Source organism: Sceloporus occidentalis, unplaced genomic scaffold, assembly GCF_023333645.1.
Source record: "Sceloporus occidentalis isolate IW3139 unplaced genomic scaffold, rSceOcc1.0.p SCAF_8, whole genome shotgun sequence".
Classification (NCBI taxonomy): domain Eukaryota; kingdom Metazoa; phylum Chordata; class Lepidosauria; order Squamata; family Phrynosomatidae; genus Sceloporus; species Sceloporus occidentalis.
In genome coordinates, this window is record NW_028316988.1 from 27561460 (window position 1) to 27582347 (window position 20888).

The window sequence follows — 20888 nt, forward strand, 5'->3', positions numbered from 1 at the left end:
CTGCATCAGACATCATTAACGTCATCATTATTGATTTCACAGTCTAAAGGTTTACTGATGGGAGTTTTAGACCATTGTTTCAGATTCTAGACTTTGTAATGTGACACATTCCAAGTACATTATACCTTGCTGGAAGGAAGCAGCTGTGTTCCTGGGCATCACTAAATTGGGTACCAGAAGCAGAAAAACCACAGAAAGAATAGGGATAGGTCTCTACGTCACACCAAATGTGCCCTCAGCTCAACATGTTTCAGTAAACATTTTATTCAAGCTAACAGTATGCACACAGCACTTGAAAGCATCTTCCAAAATGCATCCAAGGCTGATTTCTCCTTTTACCGATTTCCAGTTTTCTTATGATTCCCATTTCACTGGACAAACCTACCAGTCTGAGCTTTGCTTAACATGCTGAAGGGGAGTTGGCTTCTTTTCTAACTCCCCTTTTCTCTCTGGCTTGCCGTTCACGCGTGCTGAATAGTTAGCTTCTCTTTAACTTTCCTGTTGTAGGCAGCCACACACGGCTACAGTTGGGTTGGCTGGAGCAGAAATACATTCATTCCCAGCTCAAGTGTTATTGCATTGTTTACTGCAGAAAATCTGCATTTCTCCAGTCCTCTTTCACCATACTCCCAAAGCCAATGTTGCTAAAAAATATAGGAAACAGTGTGCTGCACTGGTTTGAGCGTTGGATTATGACTCTGGAGACTAGGGTTCAATTCCCTGCTTGGCCATGAAACTCACTGGCTGACTTGGGACAAGTCACACTCTCTCAGCCTCAGGGGAGGCAATGGCAAACCTCCTTTGAATAATCTTGCCAAGAAAACTCCATGATAGTATCGCCTTAGGGTGGCCATAAATCAGAAATGACTTGAAGACACAATACAACAACAACAATAACGAAAGGGGGACTGGGTGGCTGTAAAAGGACTTTGTAAAAAGGAGTTTCTTTGCCAAAGGCTTTGTTAACTGAGGTATGTCTCACACTCTCAGCTTCGAGGATGGCAATGGCAAACTGCCTCTGAACACTCTTGCCAAGAAAAATCCATAATAGCTTTGTCTTAGGGTGCCATTAAGTTGGAAATGACTTGAAGGTACACAACAACACCTGTTTTTATGTATATATTTTTCTGCCCCTTTCCAGGTTGGGATTCAAGGTGGCATCTAACCGTTGAAACAAAATTTAAAACAGTTGAAACATAAACCATTAAAAAAATCAAATTAAAAAAATTCCAGAACACGCCCTTTTCTCTTTTAAAAAGTGTCACTTTTTGTAGTTGTTGCAATCCTATTTCGGATTATTGCATCAGATACTTTGTTGGTCTCTTTTGAACTGCTACCAAAGCACCTCTTCCTACTGGAACCACAATTGTTTTAACAACAACAACAACAACCAAAAAGATCACCACCTGCACCATCATTTATATCTGGCCTTTCCCCCTCAAAACTGAATCTCAAGGCATTTTACTGATGGACAAATAATAATAATAATAATAATAATAATAATAATTTATATGCCACCCAATCACTGGGAATCCGGGCGGCTTACAACAGAGGGGATAATAGACGGTTCCCTGCCCTGAGGCTTACAATCTAAAAAGACACGACACAAAAGGAGAAGGTCTGATCCAGGATAGCATGGCTTCTTATTTTAAACCAGTCATTCAGAACCATGAGGACTGGAACCTTATTTTATTTTGAGCAGAATAATAGATCAGAGACAGAGCATCTGCTTTGCATGCAAAAGGGCCAAATCTCAGTTCTCAGCATTTCTAGTTAGAGAAATCTTAGCAAGTTGCAAATGAAATTGGGAAGAGGGGCTGGAGAGTTGCTTCCAGTCAGTGTAGATAATACTGGATAGAAGGAGGGGGAAAATGGTAGCTGTTTCTGCTTCCTTGGAGACAGACCTTTGCTTAGCAGGTAGAGCATCCACTTTGTGCTCGGTTCATATATATACCCATGTCTCCAGTTTTAAAATAAAGATGTTTGCCTGCAGGGATGGAGAAAACCCTGGAAGGCAGGAGGAGAAGGTTGCCTTCAAGTTGTTTCTGACTTATGGCACTCTAAGGTAACCCTATCACCGGGTTTTCTTGGTACGTTTCATCAGACAGGGTTTGCAGTTGCCTTCCTCTGAGGCTGAGAGAGTTTGACTTATCCAGTGGGTTCCATGGCCAAGCAAGAATTGAACCCTGGGCTCCAGAGCCTTTGTCAATGCTCAGACCACTACGCCACATTGGGTCTCAAAGGGTGCTATAATATTACATATATTGGGGTCAGTAGACCTGTAACTTCTGGAATCTTCTTAATCTCCCCATCCCCCCAAGTTGGGGAAAAGTTACTTTTTGGGAGACTACAATCCATAGGATCTCTCAAAGAGCATTGGGCAGATTCTGGAAGTCCACGCAATGACCTTTCATGTTCTCCATGTGAATCATCTGGCTGCTTAGAGTGGTAGAACATTAAATATATTTACTTAAGTATAAAATATAAATATAAAATAGTATACAGTATAATATTTAGCATATATTGTTACAGCATTGTAATGTTGAAGCATTTCTACCAACTCTTGGTGGTGATGCTGTGTGCCTTCAAGTTGTTTCCAACGTATGCCAACCCTAAAGTAAACCTATCATGGGGCTTTCTTGGCAAGTTCCTTCCGATGGGGGTTTGCCATTGCCATCCTCTGAGGCTGAAAATGTGTGACTTGCCCAGCGTCACTTGACTCCACCCTAAACCATTTCCAGCTCCATGACTCCAGCTTCACTGACCTGCTTTCCAGAATCTATCTGTGTGTGTGTTTTTAAGAACAAAATCCCAAAATGCCAAAGTTCATCAACCAGCCATTGGGGAGCTGAGGCACAAACTGACTACCCAGTTGTTCTGTGCAGGCATGGATCGCCATTTAGAAGGGAGGACTGAGCTCCTTTGGCATGTAAGTGCGAGTACAGGAATCAAACCTTCATTCCCCCGAGCTGAGATCATGGCCTTTCTGCATTTGAGAAATAAAATTGTCCCAGGCAGCAGAAGCTGAGAGGTGGCAGTAAGATGTCCAAGAAGATCTGTGTACAGTACTATGCGGTTTGCCAACAACTCTGGGATAATTGAGGACTTTGCTGCCCTTACTTATTACTGATGACGAAGGGCTCACCCGCCATTCCAGCAGCCTTTTGGTTACAGAATGTACAGGGAAGTAGCCAAGTGGGGGGATCTTCGGGTCCAGACCCCCCCTTCCATTAGAAAAATGAATGGTGTGTGCTGCTGCGCTGCAGCGCCCAAGCCCCATTATAATGGTGGCACTTAGTCTGGACCCCCCCCCCCTTTCCTAAAATCCTGGCTACGTCCCTGGAATGTAGAAGAAGAGATGATAGCTTGTCCTTGGCTTCTGGTGGCAAAATGTCTTGGGACAGCACTGTGGCAAGAGTTGAGAGATGGGGTGGGCAGGGTCAGCCAGTAGGGCTTCTTAGTAAGAGGGAGCTCAGCACACACACCCCTCCATTGGACTACCTACCTTCCAAAGATAACCAGTTACTTTTCTCTCATAGAAGTGAATGGAAGAAAAAAATTGTTTGCTTGGGTTGCTCCGCCTGGCAGGCCTCTGGGTATGTTGGGCTGCAACTCCTATCAGCCTGATGGGAGGTAGAGTTCAGCACATCAGAATGCTTGTCTTGAAATGTTTCACAAACTACTACGTTACTGTTTGGGATAGACTTTGGATAATTTCTTTTAGAGTTGTATTGCATAGCTTTATGTTTGCATAACTCCTTCGTGTGTGTGTGTGTGTGTAAAAGATAATACGCTTTTGGCCAGGCTGTTATTTGTTGTTGTTTTATTTGTCAGGTGCCAAATTGATGATGATGATATAGACCTATCTTTTGCTGTTAACAACTCATAGATATCTACAATTCTATTTTCATTTTTAAATTATTGTTCCTTTATCCCATCCCCTTTCTCCTCAAATCCAGGATTCTGCATACCTCAATGAACTCTCTAGCAATTCCCTCTTCTCCTCCCCTGCGGACTCCCTTTCCGATATCGCTGATGCTCAGGAATTCCTGCCAGCGGATAGTCTCAGCCGTGTGCCAACCATATGGGACGTCAGCACACCGCAGCAGAACCAAATAGAGGTCAGCATGCATTTCTGTCTGTCTTTTGTTTTCCGCTCCCCCCCATCCCTCCATTTTGAACCCGTGAACTGCAAAGATCCTCTCTCAGAACGTGCCTTTAAAACATTAAAAAAACCCCAACCAAACTACAACAATTTGTCCTGAATTTGCACATTTGTATTTGCAAGAGTCTGATGAAAGAAAGAAAGAAAGAAAGAAAGAAAGAAAGCTCTTTTCCTTCTAGCTGCCAACCAAAACTGCAATCCTAATGTCAGTTTGCTCTTTCTTGAACTTTTTTGGGGTCTTGTTTTTGTGATGCCCTGTGGGTAATATACCACTTGATGGAACCAACCTGCTGGGGATCAAAGATCGTGAATCCATAGCTACCTGTGGACTTGAGCAATTGGCTTTGTGGCACTCAAAAACTTCCCCTAGATTTTCTCTCCAACTTCCTGCTGGTAATTGTGACTCAGACTTCCAGGAATGAAAGAGGCTGCCCCCCCTTCTTTAAAAAAAAAAGGGGGAAATAATTACAGCATGTTTGTGCCTTGTTGGTTTTCCCATTTCACTTCTACTTCAGGAATATTCCCCCCCTCCCTCTCCCTTTTATAGCCCTGGCAAGCCGATCCCTGGCCATAAAGCCAAAGGCTTTGCCAGGGACTCTATTAATCATGACGCTGGCAATCTCTTCATTTTATTGTCTTTTTTTCCCCCCAAAGAGGAGGTGGTGGTTTGCTTGGAACATAACATTTCGGGGAGCTTTGATTGCACAGAGTAATTGAAAAAGGACACCATAGCCCATCATCTCTTCCTCTGTCATCAGATGTATGAACTCTTATCTCCTATAGAGAGCTGTCTGGGAACATTGGCAGGCACAAGATGGTGGAGAAGGGAATGTACTAGTTGTGTGTGGGAGGTATTTCTTTTTTTTGTCTGTCTTCTGAGCCATTGTTTTCAATCTTTCTGCTTCTTTTGTTTCTGCTCAGCCCTTGCCTCCTGACTTAGAGAGCCTAGAATGCTTACAGGGAATCGAGAACCATATCACCGCCACTTCACTTCTTTCAACTATTCAGGTGAGTGGATAAGGGGGTTGGAAATTACAACCCTCTGGATGTCATTGGACTGCAACTCTCGGCATTCCTTGACATTGGCTGTGCTGGCCAGGGGCTGCAGAGGTCATGGTCCAAAAGTATGAAAACCTCTTTCCACAGTTTGTGCACACTAGGATCATGGAAATGTAGACCTAACCTAGTTGAATTGTGGTGCTTGAGTGTGTCACAGTTGGTCTTCTATTTTATCCTTTATTGAGAAAAAATATATACAGTTGCGCCTCCTAATTGAATATACGTGAAGATGTGATCTCCACTATTTGCAATGGTGCACACACCTGGCTTATGGGACTTGAATAAGCGTGAGCCTCCATTTTCGTGCTGGGGACGGGGGTCCGGAATGGATCCCCCATGAAAACAGAGGGCCAACTGTATATCAAAATTCTAATAACTATTAATCATTTATAATGGAGAACTGGGTCAGGGCATCTATCATTCTCTCTCTCTCTCTCTCTCTCTCTCTCTCTCTCTCTCTCTCTGTATGTATGTATATTGGACTGCAGCTTTCGTCAGTCCTGGGTCTCTTTGGCATTAAATTGCCTGATGATACATCTTTAACATTTCCAATTCTTTTTATCTGTTTAATTTCAGTCCCAAACTCAGGTAGAAGAGGAGGAAGAAGACGATGAAACAGAGGAGCTTGGTCATACAGAGACATACGCCGATTATGTTCCTTCCAAATGTGAGTGGCTTGCTGTTGATATTATCATGTGCCTTCAAGTCTACTCCAACTTATGGTGATCCTATCATAGAGTATTCTTGGGAAGATTTATTCACAGCAGGTTTTCTATTACCTCCTTTTGATTGTAGTCTTCAGCTTGTTGTTGTTGTTGTTGTGTGCCTTAAAGCTATTGCTGAATTATGGCGACTCTATTAAGACTTTTCATGGCAGAATTTATTCAGCAGGGGTTTGCCTTTGCCTTCCTCTAAGGCTGAGAGAGTGTGACTTTCCCAAGATGGTGAGCGGGGATTCAAACCCTGGTCTCCCAGTGTCCTTGTTCAACACTCAAACCACTACATCATGCTACAGCTCTCTTAGCAGTGGTACTTAAACAGTGGCTTATGAACTGATAGTAGTCTACAAGCTCATTAGCTGCCAATCCCTGGTGAGTTTTGCGGAAAGAAACAATTGCAGAGGAATCTGTAGCACCTTTGAGACTAACTGTGTGAAAGAAGATGTAGCATAACCTTTCGTAGACTTGGTCTGCTTCTTTCCTTCACACAGTTAGTCTCAAAGGTACTACTAAAAAAACCTTGCAGCTAGGCAGAGGAGAAGGAGAAGAGGGGGCTTTGTAGGAAGGAGCTTCTTTGTGGGAGGCTTTGTTAAGTGAGGTATGTGCTTATACAGTACATTGTTGCAGATGGTATTGTTGTGACTTGTACTCAGTGACTTGTCCCCACTGTCCAGTTTCAGTGAGCACAAGAAGAGTTGCAGACTGCTGACTGGTTTTCCTTTGGCCAATTTCCAGGTAAACTCGGGAAGCACCATCCTGACCGAGTGGTTGAGACAAGCACCCTTTCCAGCGTCCCACCTCCAGACGTCACCTACATACTCTCCCTCCCTGAGTCCATCGCTGACAATGGGTTACTCTCCGCACTACAGCTGGAAGCGATTACGTATGCCTGCCAGGTAAGCCTGTTGCCAACTGCTAAACATCAATTGATAAAAAGAAAGAACAATCGAAATAGGAAGAGGTGTGAATCCAGGTAAAGTTTGTAGCTGAGCCTGTCAAGCAGCACCCATCACAAGTTAATAGAAAAGGGTGAGGAAACTGGCCTATGGGCCACATAATGTGGCCCCCAAAGTCCTGAAGCACCTGCATTCTCTCCCCCAGGTTTGGGAAGTAAGAAATCACTCCAAACCAAGTAGTGCACTCCGAACCAAGTGGTGAAAACATGGATGGAGGCAAAAATAGTCAAACACTTTGCCTGGTTATTGGCTGGTTTTCTTTGGGATGGGGGTAGGCTGTGGGAGTTTAAGGGTGCAAATTGCCCCCCACACTCTACACAGTTCTGTGTAAAGAAGTCTTGGTAATACCTAATGGTAGCTTCATCTGTAAAACTGATCAGGTCAAATCTAGGGGGGAAATCAAGAAATACATTCGTAACCAGGATTGTGGAGTTGGTATGCCAAACCTTTGACTCCAGCTTCTCTGATTTTTCTCCTCTATCCAACTCTTTCATAAATGGCAGAAGTACATTAATAAGTACACCTGTCCCTCCATATTTGCTATGGGTTAGGGGCACAAGATCCCCATGAATATGGAAAAACCGCAAATAACAAAAACACCATGTTTATATCTGAGAGGACAACTCTAGGAATTTCTAGGTCCTCCAGTGCAACTCTGTGTCAACGTCCAACAGACCCTGACCATAGAACTGCACTAGAGGAGCTACAAAGGCCTAGTAGAGTATTCTCTCTAGGAATCTCTAGGTCTTTCAGTGCAACTTTTAGTTACAGTTGACCATAGAGTTGCACAGGAGGCCCTAGCTATTCCTAGAGAGAACATATTAATCAAATCCGTGAATAATCAGATCCGCAAATATCAAAGCTGCAAATATGGAGGGATGAGTGTAATACCAAATATACTGTGGTAGAATGGTAGCACAAGGCATTTCATCCCTGCTGCATGAATCATTAGGCTACTTAGATTGATGGAACATCAAATATATCTATTTGATGACAATATCTAAACAAGAAAATGTTCCTAAATTCCTGCAAAAGTAAATATACAACAAATTAGTCATTTAATACTTTTTAAAAAGGTAAAGTAGATGTATAAAATGATAGATTTACCATATATTGTTTTAATATTACACGTTTTCATTTTGAAGTTGGAGTTGGTATATTTCTACTGATTCCAACCCAAATGGCTTCTGACTTCACAGCCCTGGCACTTAGAATGGTAGGCTTTGAGCAATGGAAGGGAACCAATTTATTTGATTTAGGCCCTGCCTTTCTTCCAAAACTGTGTCTCAAGATGGCTCACAACTACAACAACCACTTATTAAAAGCACCTTCCTCTGTCCCAATTGCCAAAAAGCCCACCTGAAATGAAATGCTCTTTATATGGCAGTGGAAGGACTGCAGTACAGGGAGAAAGGGTGCCAGTCTCGCCTCCTGGGGCAGGGAGTTCCACCAGCTGGGAGCAGCCACTGAGAAGGCCTTGGAAATTCGAGATACTATTTAGTCCAACCCTATGTTTAGTGCAGGGGTTTGCAACTATTGCATTCCTGTAACAATGTCTGCTGCCTGCCTGCCTGTCTTCTAAACAATACACCTCCCATCCAGTAGATGTTCTCGATCTTTCTGTGTGGCCTGCACACTCAGCTCTTGCAAACTGAAGGAAGGCTAAGATGGGAAGGTAAATAATCCTAGGAAAAGAACAAGCCTCCTTGGAATGGTTGCTCTTTCCCTACTCACCTAATTGCTGCTTCCTTTATGTTTTTGGATTTCCAGCAACATGAAGTTTTACTCCCAAATGGTCAAAGAGCCGGCTTTCTCATCGGGGATGGTGCTGGGGTTGGGAAAGGCCGGACAGTTGCAGGGATCATCTTTGAAAACTATCTGAAGGGAAGGAAGAAAGCCCTGTGGTGAGTTTGATGTTACTGTTGTTTCTGTGTGCCTTCAGGTTTACCCCCAACCAATGGTGACCATATCCCAGGATTTTCTTGGCCCAAGGAAGCTTGCCATTGCTTTCCTCTGAGAATGAGAGAGTGTGACTTGGCTGAGGTCATCTGTTGAGTTTCCATGGCCATGTGGATAATCAAACCCTGGTCTTCTGGAATCCTAGTCCCAACACTAGACCACACTGACTCACACTACTTCTTGTTAAAATGGCAAATTGGTGCCTCGTTGTTTGTTTTTCTTGGTGGAATCAATCCACCTGTAATCTGGTCTTCCCCTTTTCATGCTGTTTCCCACATTTCCATACATTGTACAACTTCAGAATTTACATTCACCTCTGATCATATCAGCAGCTGAACTTGCTTTTGGCTTATTATTATTATTATTAACCTTTATTTATGAAGCGCTGTAAATTTACACAGCGCTGTACATGCAATCTTTTTAGTTAGACGGTTCCCTGCCCTCAGCTTGAGTCATTAGACACAATGCCACTCATACTTATCTACCACTCTTCTCCAGTAGCTCATTGAGTGCCTTCTTACATGGATGTCTCATCTTCCAGTACAATTCTGGATTGTCTCATCATAGGGTTTTTATGGTAAAAGATCTTCAGAAGTGGTTTACCAGTGCCCCCTTCTGCACCCTACTAGCTCCTTGAGAATTAGTGATAATGCCACTGCTGTTATATATGAGAGATCCTCCATCTATTTTATTGATTGTAATGCCTGGCACATTTTCGTCTTGAGAGTTTCTTCAGGGGACTACTTAGAACCAGACTTCAGACATTTCTGAATCGGAATTCCTCCAGCTTGAAAATTGTTTTTATTTATCCAGTAAATGGTTTAGGAGTCACTGGACCACAAATCTCAGATTCAGACTTTTCTGCTAATCATCTGTTGAGCATCTTGAGACAAGTCTAACATGACACCTAACATGATACCTGCTGGAAGGAAGGAATAGTGGTTGGTCCCCATTCGTAAACAGTAGCAGCTTAGAATCTTCCTTTTGCCTTACTGTAGTTCTGTGGCAGAGCATGTAGTTTTCCTGTCAAAGGTTCTGGGTTCTATCCCTGTTTTTCCCCCCAGTTTTTCAAAACCTGGTCAGGGATCAAGTGACAGGAAAGAGCCTTTCTGCTCTGCTGCAGACCTTGGGGAGCTGCTGAGTAGACACTGTTGGTCTAGAATAGATGGAAAAATGTCTGATTTGGTTTAAGGTGGGCATGGGCCATGGTCTGTGACAAAGCAACCCTGCTGTCAGTTAGAGTGGACACTGCTGGTCTAGGGTAAATGAATAAGTAGGTCTTGTTTAGTTTAAGGTAAACACAAGTCATATCTCCATGAAACGGAGGCCCTGGATAGCTGCTGCCAGTCACTTCCAAGAAATCTAGCTGGGATAGTCTTGAGTTATCTATGTTTAAATCCCTGTGGGTTTTTGTCCACTCTTTAGGTTCAGCGCCTCAAATGATCTCAGATATGATGCTGAGAGGGACCTTAAGGATATTGATGCACCCAACATTCCTGTCCACGCTTTAAACAAGGTATGTGATTGCCCCCCCCCTTCTCTGATTTAAAGCATAACCAGACAGGAAGGTGGGACAGGCAAGGAAAAAATAGATTGGTGACCTAAAAAGGTAGTAGTTCTGCTTCTGCTGGATGTGAGGACTGAACCATGAAGGAGGGTCAAATTCTGCTTAATGTCCTTTGCAGGACAATGGACAAACCCTTTTAAACCTGGGAAAAGGTGGCCCTTGAAATTATGTTGGACTGCAACTCACAGCATTCCTAAACTGTGTTTGTTAGGGCTGGTGGGAGCTGTAGTTCAACAGCATCAGAAGGGCTCTATATGGCCCAACCTTGCTTTAAAATGAACAGCTTTCTTTATAGCAGGCTGAAAGATGTGAATGCAATCCACAAGCCATTGGTCATCTATATCATGGCTGTGGAAGGTGTCTAGGGACCAATTTTCAGCCCCCAGGACTCTCCACAGGCTACACTAGGTCTGAAAACAAGCATACATGTTTATCAAAACCATAAGTAATTGGAGCTCCATTTCTAGTTATGCTTTTTAAGCCGAGAAGAGGGGAACAAATGCTTTCTTTGTTTATTGAAATCAAGGATGTAAATCTCTACTGTCCTGCACCCTTTCACACTTCACAACTACAGCACTATGATTCCACTTAAACTGCCATGGCTACATCCTATGGATTCCTGAGACTTTTCATTTGCCTGAGAAGTCTAAATGGCCCTTCCTAAACTGCAAACCCAGGAATCTGTAGAATGTTGCCATCCCTGTCAAAGTGGAATCAGTGCTACAACTGTAGGAGCCTTAGTAGCGCAGTGGTTAAATGCCTGTACTGCAGCCACTCGCTCACAAACCACAAAGTTGGGAGTTCAGTACCAGTCAGGGACTCAGGGTTGACCCAGCCTGACATCCTTCTAAGGTTGCTAAAATGAGTACCCAGTTTGTTGGGGGCAATTAGCTTACACATTGTAAACTGCTTAAGTACACCGAAAAGTGGTATAGAACTATACTTGCTATTGCTATTGCTACTGTTTAGTGTGAAAGGACCACTGTCATTGTTTTCACCTGAAAGTTTTCCCCTTACCTGTGTCCTGCCTCGTTTCTTCTTCCTCAAACAGATTAAATATGGTGACACAGCTACCTCAGAAGGAGTTTTATTTGCCACTTACTCTGCCCTGATTGGTGAAAGCCAAGCCGGTGGCCAGCACAGAACCAGGTTGAAACAGATTCTGGATTGGTGCAAGGAGGATTTTGACGGTGTTGTATCCTAAGAGAAATAAAATGGACTGTGTGTTCATGGAACAGTCTGGCTTCACAAAATAATGGAATATTTGGGGCTTCTCATTGAGGCTCAGATGTTTTTCTTCGCATCACTCTGGTGCCAAAAATAAGTTAAAATTTTTAGCTGCAGAGTATGGCTTTCTCCAGCTTGCAGCACTTAAAAAAAACCCATCAACAAGTTCCCGGTCCTTAAGGTTGCAGATATATGTTTCAGTTAGCCAGAGGAGGCCTGAAAACCTTAAATTGGAGATGCCCAAGACATTTCCCTACACAAAGGAATCTTCAGAATGTGGCCAAGTGGGTGGAAAGAAACAAGATATTGGCAAAATTGAACTAGAAATTCAGAATTCCCCAGCCAATAAGGGTAGTGATATTGCTGGCTGAGGGATTCTGGGAATTTTAATTCAGAAAGAAAGAGTAATATTTCCTGTTTCTGAAAAGAGCACCTCTAAGGTTTCTTCCCTTTGAGATAAATTTCCACGTCTGTTTGTCATGTTTCCAAGTTTAATTTTTAAAAGACATTTCCTAAAGTTTCTTGAATTTGTTTCCTCCACTCTAACATCTTCCCATATTATTTTGCAAGCCACCTGTGGCTTCTAGCATCTGGTCTTTTGGGGCATACCCACAAAATGCCTTACAAACCTCTGCACCTCGTGCTTGGCTTTATGATCTCAATCTGTCTAACCATGTGTGAGTATTTCTCTCTTTTCACTTTTGAGACTTCTCTCCTTAACATTTTGTGACTTGCCCAGATTGTGTTCGATGAATGCCACAAAGCCAAAAATGCCAGCTCCACCAAAATGGGTAAAGCAGTATTAGACCTCCAGAATAAGCTGCCTCGCGCCAGGGTCGTCTATGCCAGTGCCACAGGTGAGGTTTTTGGTATGCCACTTGGTAGCACACAATTACCAAAAAAGATCAAAACACTTGTCTAGTTTAGTGTTGCCAGGTTTTCAAAACATCGATAAGGGACATCTGAAATTAATGACACTCAGGGTTGACAGTCATAAATTAAAAACTGTCTTAGTGTGGTAGGGACAGTTCAGATAAAACTTCTGCCATCTCACATTTTCACATGATTTTAAAATGTTCCAGTTTCTCTCCTCTTTTCCCACTTTCCTCTTTTGGCCTTTTTAAATTCTCTCAATTTGCTTAATGAGCTGTTAGTCTGTTTAAATAATTATGTTTTAGTCAATTATTAATTGTTTAAGCTGATTGGAAAAGCGTGATACCAACCAGGTTTTATTAGCCCCAGCCTGCATCTCCTGCTGTTTTTATCTCCGACAGGTGCCTCTGAGCCAAAGAACATGATCTACATGAGCCGGCTAGGGATCTGGGGAGATGGCACTCCCTTTCGGTCATTTGATGAGTTCTTGCATGCCATCGAAAAACGGTATGTTTGAGAAAGAAACAGTCGAGTCTCTTGCTTTAATTTACTTTTCTTTCGCTCTACAGAGAGAGGTGCTGCCAATCTGAGGACACAGCTTAATATAAGACAAGTTCTTCTTTAAACCAACCATGAGGACTGGAACCTTAGAAATACATTACATACCCTTCAACTGTCCTAATTTGCCTGGGACAGTCCTGATTAATCCTCTGGTGTCCCACATTTTCATCTGCATTTAAAATGTCCCAGTTTCTCTCTCCTTCCCCCTTTGTCTTCAGTTTACTTCAATTGCTATCAATGGAGCTCAAAGTGCAACACTAGGTTTTACCTAGTAAATTAAACAGAGGCAAGAGAAAAGGAGGGGGCAGAATGTTTCCTTCCTAAGCTGGTTGAGGCAAATTAAACCGTTGCAGCCTCTCCTCGCTTGCATGTTTTTTCACATTAATAACTCTTGCCATCTTGACTACCCTCTGAGGTTGCATGATCATACACACCTAGTTTTCTTCTGTGAAATATTGGAGGTTATGATATTGGAAGCTGCCTTATATTGAGTCAGACCCTTAGTCAACCTAGCCTAGTGTTGTCAACTTTGACTGGTAGTCATTGCTTTTTATGGTTTAAGGCAGGATTCTTCCCAAGCCACATGTAGGGCAATACCAGGAATTGGCTCAGCTCCAGGAACATAAGAAATTGCCATATACTAAATCAGATCATTGATATATATATATATATATATATATATATATATCTCCCAGGTCTTCAGGCAAGATTCTTTCCTAGCCCTGCCTGATATTCTCTGGTGGCCTCTGTGAAGAAACATTGCTTTGCCTTATTTCATACTAATATTAGTGGTGTTAATGCTCAGTAGCCAACTTTCACTAATTCAGAAAAATAGGGGGACTGTAGGGAATGGCAAGGGAAATATAAGTGTGCCAGGCTTAGAAGTTAGTGGGTTGGTGTAGGACCTAGAAGTGGAAGTTCAGCTGAAACAGAAGAATTGAACTAGAAGTAGAACTGGAAAATGCAGGTCAGAGAAAGGCAAAGAGGTCAACAAGATCCATGGAGGTTCTTGTCATTCCTGGGCCTTCTTGGGCTCAACCTTATCAGAACGAGTCCAGTTCTAGAGTGCACCCTTTTGCTGTTCTCACCTGCTGCTTCTCTGGTCCTCTCATCTCCCACAGGGGTGTTGGTGCAATGGAAATAGTCGCCATGGACATGAAGGTGAGCGGGATGTACATCGCCCGGCAGCTCAGCTTCTCGGGGGTCACGTTCCGTATAGAGGAGATCCCTCTCGACCCCGAATATGAGCACGTCTACAACAAGGCAGCGCAGCTGGTAAGCCACTAGTTCCCGGCTGGAACAAGCAAGGGCCTGGGGCTGCTCTTCTTGGTTTTGGTCCTCGTGTGTGGCCTGGTTCGCTCACTCGAACAATCTTCACTTATTCTCTGTGCAGGCTCTATTCAGCATCTACTTTTTGGCACATGGTGGTGGGGATTATTATGCTGGGTGGATATAATAAGCTGCTTTATATCAGTCCAGGCTGTTTATCTGGCCAAATAGTCAGTAGCGTGTAGCCCTGAGGTTGACTTTGCAGTCCTCAGTCCCTCCAGATTTCACCAGTCTGCTGTTGTTATAGCAAAAAGAATAGGAGGAGGAGATGATGATGATGATGATGATGACAATGATGACAGTTGTCAGTTTTAATTTTAATTCAGTGTGAGAGGTGCTCTGTGAGCAATTCCAAATGCACTGACAAAACATCTGAATAAAGTCACTGCAGATAAGATTGCAGGAGCACAATTACAAAAAATGACACTATTTGGAACATGCCACAATCTCCAGCAATATCTCACTGTTTCCTATATTCTTCAATAGAACTTAAATCATTGGTCATCTAAATCGCCAGAATCTCTGGAAGAGAAGGAATCATAGGATCTTTCCTATGGCTTCTTGATCTTTTTCTGCTGGGGATTGAATCTGAGACTTCCTGGATGTTTTTACACTGAGTAATGAACTTTCTACTACATATCAAGTCTCTCTGTCACATGGTTCCAAATAAAAGACTGGTTTTAAATAGGGAACTGCCTTGTTCTGGCTCATTTAGCCAGTTTTGTTTCTTTGAGTGGCAGAAACAATCTTTCCCACCTACCTGCTGTTTGATCCTTATTAACTGGGGATACCTCACAGAAATTGAACTTTCTGCAGCTTATGTTTGCTATCAAGTTTGGTACTTCCCCTGAGGTTCCAAGTAAGGTCCTAAAATTTAGAACCATCAGGACTAGAACCTTACCTGATCCTTCAGGAAAGTACCTAAATAAAGGACAGACTTAAATAGGAAGTGGCTTTATAATAGGTGAGATTATTGCTCCATCTCACTCAGTATTGTCTCTTCTGCTTGCATTATTTCTCCCAGGCAGAGAAGATGAGAGAAAGGCGATCATCTGATTCCTGGTGCTTATTTTTAAAAAAACAACTGGAGATGGTTGTTGTGTGTTTTCAAGTCATGTCTGACTTCTGGCAGCCCTAAGGCACATCTGTCACAGGGTTTTCTTGGCAAGATTTGTTCAGAAGGGGCTGACCTTTGCTTTCATAGAATGTAGAGTTGGAAGAGACCACAAGGCCCATCCAGTCCAACCCTCTGCCATACAGGAACACAGCACCAAAGCATCCCCGACAGATGGCTCTGAGGCTCAGAGAGAGTGGGTTTCTATGGCTGAGTGGGGACTTGAACCCTGGTCTCTCAGAATTCTAATCCAGCATTGAAATCCCACCACCATTTTGGCCCTACACTGGACGAAGCTGCCAGTTAACAAACCCTGGATTTGGAGACTCAAACCCTAGTCCACTATTCCCAATTCAATCACTAAAGTGATGATTCTGGGAATCAGACCAGGGACCTTCCACACAAAACACCTGAGCTCCATAGCTTGGAGAGGTTGATGGCAGGATGGGTGGATATGGCAGAGTGGTGAGATATGGGAATACTTGTTGGTTTGTTGTCCTCCGTTAAAAAGTATTAAGATTCTGTATTTAAAGTCACAAGCAGACACCATGGAACTGCTAGACCTGCTTCTTGGCTCCACCTAGTGGAACTATGAGTGAACTTCTGGTTTGTTTGTTTTTCTTTTAAAGAAGAATTCTGGGGTTTGGGGTTTTTTAATGGCTCGGAGGGTTAAAACAAAGTGTATGGGGGCACACCTTATTTTTTTAAAAAGCAATAGCTTGACTAGATTGTTGAATTCTGTTTCAGAGTATACTGTGTCCATTGATTTTTAGTAGCTTTAAGCTGTTTTAAATTGCCTTATATCATTCTTTGTTGTTGTGTTTCTTCAAGTTGTTTCCAACTTTTGGCAACCCTAAGGCGAACTCTGTCACAGGGCTTTCTTAGCAAGTTTCTTCATAAGGGTTTTGGCATAGCTATCCTCTGAGGCTGAGAGAGCGTGACTTGCCTAAAGTTTACGTGGGTTTACATGGCCGGGATTTGAAGCCTGGTCTCCAGAGTCATAGTCCAATGCTCAAACCACTGCATTATGTCATTCTACACTGATATTTTACGTTGTTTTAATTTTTTTTAATTAAATGTATTACTTTATTAAAGTATTTATATCCTGACCTATATAAAAATAGCTCAGGGTGAGATATAATTAGTAAATGGTTAATGCTTATGTCCCAGCCTGAGTTCTTTTATATAAGGCAAGATATAAATATTATAATTGAAAAAAATGTCAAGTTGTTGTGCAAAAAAAAATCTTTTAGTGGGTGTTTATGCATATTGCAGTGTTTTCAAGTGCTTTAAAACTGTTGTAAATCGGTACTTTTTTTACAGGATTGCTTTTTTTAACCTTTTGTCATTTTTTAAAAGCTGTATTTTGCTTTTATCTAATTCTGAACTACTCAGATCCCATGCAGGACCCTTAAATTATTTCACTTTACCTGCCATAGCTTCCTCCTGCAGAATCCTGGGATTTGTAGTTTGATGAGGTGCTAGGGCTCTCTGCCTGGAAATTCCTAAGTTGTTATTTGCCATCAAATTGACTAATTGTGACTGTTAGGAATGAGAGACCTCCAAGACACCTTGTTAACAGAAGCCCTGCTCAGGTCTTGCAAACTCAGGTTGTTGCCTTCTTTGAATCAATCCACCTGTAGTGTGGTTTCCTTCTTTTCCTACTCCCTACCACATTTTCCTGCATTATTGTCTTTTTGGTTTAGTTCAGTTTCATTATTGTTAGTTTATCGTCTTTGCTCCTCGTGAGAATTCAGACCTAATTTGATCTCGGACTCATTTATTTGTCATTTTAGCCATCCATGGTAGGTCTTCTCCAGCCCCACATTTCAGATGAATTGATTTCCTTCCTGTCAGTTCTCTTCACTGTGCAGCTTTCACAACCATTCATAGAAACCAGAAGTATACTCCTCCGTAAACTACAAACCTCAGGATTCCATAGGATAATGTCATGGCACTTTAGGGCTATAAGTGCATAATGTGAAAGGACCCAGTGGGAGAAATGTGGGATGTTGAAAAGATAAAAAATAAATAAGTAGAGGCTGTGGGGTTTGGAGACTCACTTGTGTCAAATAACATCGGGTGAGCAGGACAGAAACGAAGCCTTTTAACTTTCCTCTCCTCTTTTCCTTCCTTTTAGTGGGCCGAAGCACTGGTGGTTTTCCAGCAGGCTGCGGATCTCATTGGTTTGGAATCTCGGAAATCCCTGTGGGGGCAGTTCTGGTCTGCCCACCAGCGCTTCTTCAAGTACCTCTGTATAGCTGCAAAAGTCCGGCGCCTGGTGGAACTGGCCAAGGAGGAGCTCAGCAAGGACAGGGTAAGTAGGAAACTCTGCAAGACTTGTACCTACTCTAGGTGGAATCTCTTTTCTTGTAATCACAAGGTTCTCATGAAAACTTAGAAGGGAAGGGGCCAAACCTCATCCCTGCTGAACTCTTTATCAGCCCTCATTCCTAAGAGGCATAATAAATTAAAAAATAATTTTACAAAGTTTTGGAAAATCTCCCCCGCTTGAGGTTTAGGTTTTATTGCACTACTGTTGGTTCTTAGTTTCACTGTTTGTTTTCTTTCTAGCTTGGATGGCTGTTTGGTTTTTGTATCCGTGCTGCTGCTGCTGTTGTGTTGTTCATGGAATCATAGAGATGGAAGAGACCCCAAGGGCCCTAGATCTCTTTCACGTGTAGTTTTGTTAAACCTGGTGTCCCCCATCCTATATCTGTGTATTTCATTTTTTTCTGCCTAAGTGCCATATTGCACATTTCTCCCTGTTGAAGTTCATTTTGTTAGTTTTGGCCCAGTTTTCTAATCTATTCAGGTCATTTTGATTTTTGATCCTTTCCTGTGGGGTATTAGCTGCTACTCCTAATTTGGTGTCATCTGCAAATTTGATAAGTATGCCCCCAATTCTGTCATCCAAGTCATTGATAAAGATGTTGAATAGCACTGGGTCCAGGGCAGAACCCTGTGGCACCCCATCTAGTCACTTCTCTCCAAGATGAAGAGGAGCCATTGCTGAGCACCCATGGAGTTTCCTTTTGTCTTTGCCTTCAAGTTGGTTTTGACTTATGGCAATTCACTCCTAGGTTCTTCTTGGCCAAATTAATTCAGAGAAGATTGGCCTTTCTCTGAGGCTGAGAAAAGAGTGTGACTTGCCCAAAGTCACTCAGTGGGTTTCTGTGGGTTAAGCAAGGATTCAATCTCTGGTCTCCTAGAGTCCTAGTTCAATATTCAAACCACTACACCATTTTGCTTCCCTCAAAATTTTATCCAGAGAAGATTTACCATTGCCTTCCTCTTAGGCTGAGAGTGTGTGATTTGCCTAAGGTCACTCAGTGGATTTTCATGGCTGAGCAGGGTTTCAAAGAGTCACAGTCCATTATGAATCTTTGACTATGAACACTCTGACTATGACCTCTATCCCACCATTGAGTCTTAATAAGGTAGGGGCAGCCTTGCTGGCTTCTCACACTCACATCATTGCCTGTTCTGACGCAACATGACCATCAGCAGACATTTGGGTTGCAACAGAGGTAGAAAAATATGTGTGTGTATGATAATACTGCTATTCCTTTGTGCTGTTGCTCATTGGAGTACAACCATTGACATCATCTTGATTAGCATGCCCAGCGTCTCCCACAAGATATAAAGAAGCTGGTGAAACAGGAAGGAATCTCAGATTACATGTCTCAGGAAGCCGGGATTTCTGTAGAATTCTGACTTCTTGCGAACAAAACACACATGCTGGGGCATGCTTACTTCATTGCACCCACTTGACTCCTCTGGCCAGCAGGTGTGTTTGAAAACAAACTTCTCCTCCCTAAGTCTCTCCCAGCTTCATCTAGAAACTTTGGAGATCTCCTTCTGCCTAGATGGTCTGCCATAGAGCTATAGCTTTCAATTTGCCCCCAAGCTCAATTTGAAGTGCTGTTTTTGACCTATAAAGCTCTAATTGTCTTTGAGCCGGGATATTCGAAACACCACCATACCCATTACAAGCCAGCCAGGAATTTGCAATGTTCAGAGGAGGCTGCATTGTGAAGCCCCATCACCCAGACAAACTCATGTGGTGTGTACATAACAGAGGGTCTTTTCTGTGGCAGATCCTGATTTTGGAGGTTTCCTTTCCTAAGGAACATCAGATGGAAGTTTGGTAGAGCAGTCAACTAGCCTTGGCTCTTTTGTACAACCAGTTCTTACTCAGCAGTTTTAACCTGTTCTTAAAGAAAATTGTTCATGTTATTAATCTGTTTGGCATCCCGTCGGAAGCCCATGAGTGCTGGGTGGCAATAAACACATATGTAAATAAATTTGTTGTCTAAATCAAGGGGATAAACACCCCTTAATGTCTTGGGTATTAGAAGTACTATGGACTATACGTGACACAGACTGGGAGAACAGAAATTGTAGCCTCCTTCAGTCTAATATTGGGATAAAGGCATAATGTAAATTAAATGGAATAAGTAAGTGAATAGATGGATGCTGCAAAACAGAACTCTCTCTCTATTTGCTGCTGGGTCCTCTTGTTTTGATTCCCTCCTTAATTTTCTCCTGTTCTGTCCACCCTTGATTTTGCCTTCCGCAGTGTGTCGTGATAGGCCTTCAGTCGACAGGTGAGGCCCGCACCCGGGAAGTCTTGGACGAGAACGAGGGACACCTGAACTGCTTCGTTTCTGCGGCCGAGTGAGTCCTGTCCCACCCTTTTGTCTTCTAGTTAGAGAGGCTATGCTTTGGACTGAGCTGTTCCTCTCCCCATGCTGCTGTGTTCATTTGGAACTTAACATTCTGACACCCAAATTTTCCTCCTCCTATGTGCAGTGTGGGACCAGGGGTCGATTTCCCCCACAGATCACCTTGCAAGCTGCAAATACCCCTCGTGCCAAAATGCCCCAAAACATCAGTTTTCTTCTGCAGTCCTTCTCAAAATGGTGACGGGGAATGCCATCCTATCACTTTGTATCACCATTTTGAGAGGGACTGCAGAGGAAAACCAGTATTTAGGAATAGTGTGGGCTTTGCCATGATTGTGAGAGCGGAGCGTGGGTATTTTCATATGTTTTTACTCATTTGTGTGGTTTTGGGGACAAAACCTCCTCCCAAATCACACTGATTTTTAAAAGTGGGAGTTGGGGGAGCTTTAGAAACCACAAAAGTGGAGTTCACGGGATGCATATACCGTGCAGGGCATACTATGATATTGTACCCTTTAATATTGCTGTTGCTGAGCTTTTCCTCCCCAGACTACTATTGCCCAAATCCCCCAGCTAGCATTGACTGTTCATAATATTGACTCATACCCATGAGTTTGGGGCCCAATGCCTGGCAAATATATTATTATTATTATTATTATTATTATTATTAT

General features: G+C 42.8%; 1 protein-coding gene across 12 annotated transcripts in view; it reads left to right on the plus strand.

The window, feature by feature from the left end:
• SBNO2 (strawberry notch homolog 2) overlaps nucleotides 1-20888 on the plus strand; it is a 109889-nt gene that overhangs the window by 66887 nt on the left and 22114 nt on the right. For all 12 annotated transcript variants that reach the window (XM_089535758.1, XM_089535769.1, XM_089535763.1 and 9 more), the window contains 12 exons: nucleotides 3960-4121; nucleotides 5087-5173; nucleotides 5801-5891; nucleotides 6679-6839; nucleotides 8670-8803; nucleotides 10284-10374; nucleotides 11477-11620; nucleotides 12392-12509; nucleotides 12927-13032; nucleotides 14208-14361; nucleotides 17670-17846; nucleotides 20112-20209. In XM_089535758.1, the coding sequence (XP_089391884.1) occupies nucleotides 3960-4121; nucleotides 5087-5173; nucleotides 5801-5891; nucleotides 6679-6839; nucleotides 8670-8803; nucleotides 10284-10374; nucleotides 11477-11620; nucleotides 12392-12509; nucleotides 12927-13032; nucleotides 14208-14361; nucleotides 17670-17846; nucleotides 20112-20209 (1523 nt within the window). The remainder of the gene's footprint in view (nucleotides 1-3959; nucleotides 4122-5086; nucleotides 5174-5800; nucleotides 5892-6678; nucleotides 6840-8669; nucleotides 8804-10283; nucleotides 10375-11476; nucleotides 11621-12391; nucleotides 12510-12926; nucleotides 13033-14207; nucleotides 14362-17669; nucleotides 17847-20111; nucleotides 20210-20888) is intronic.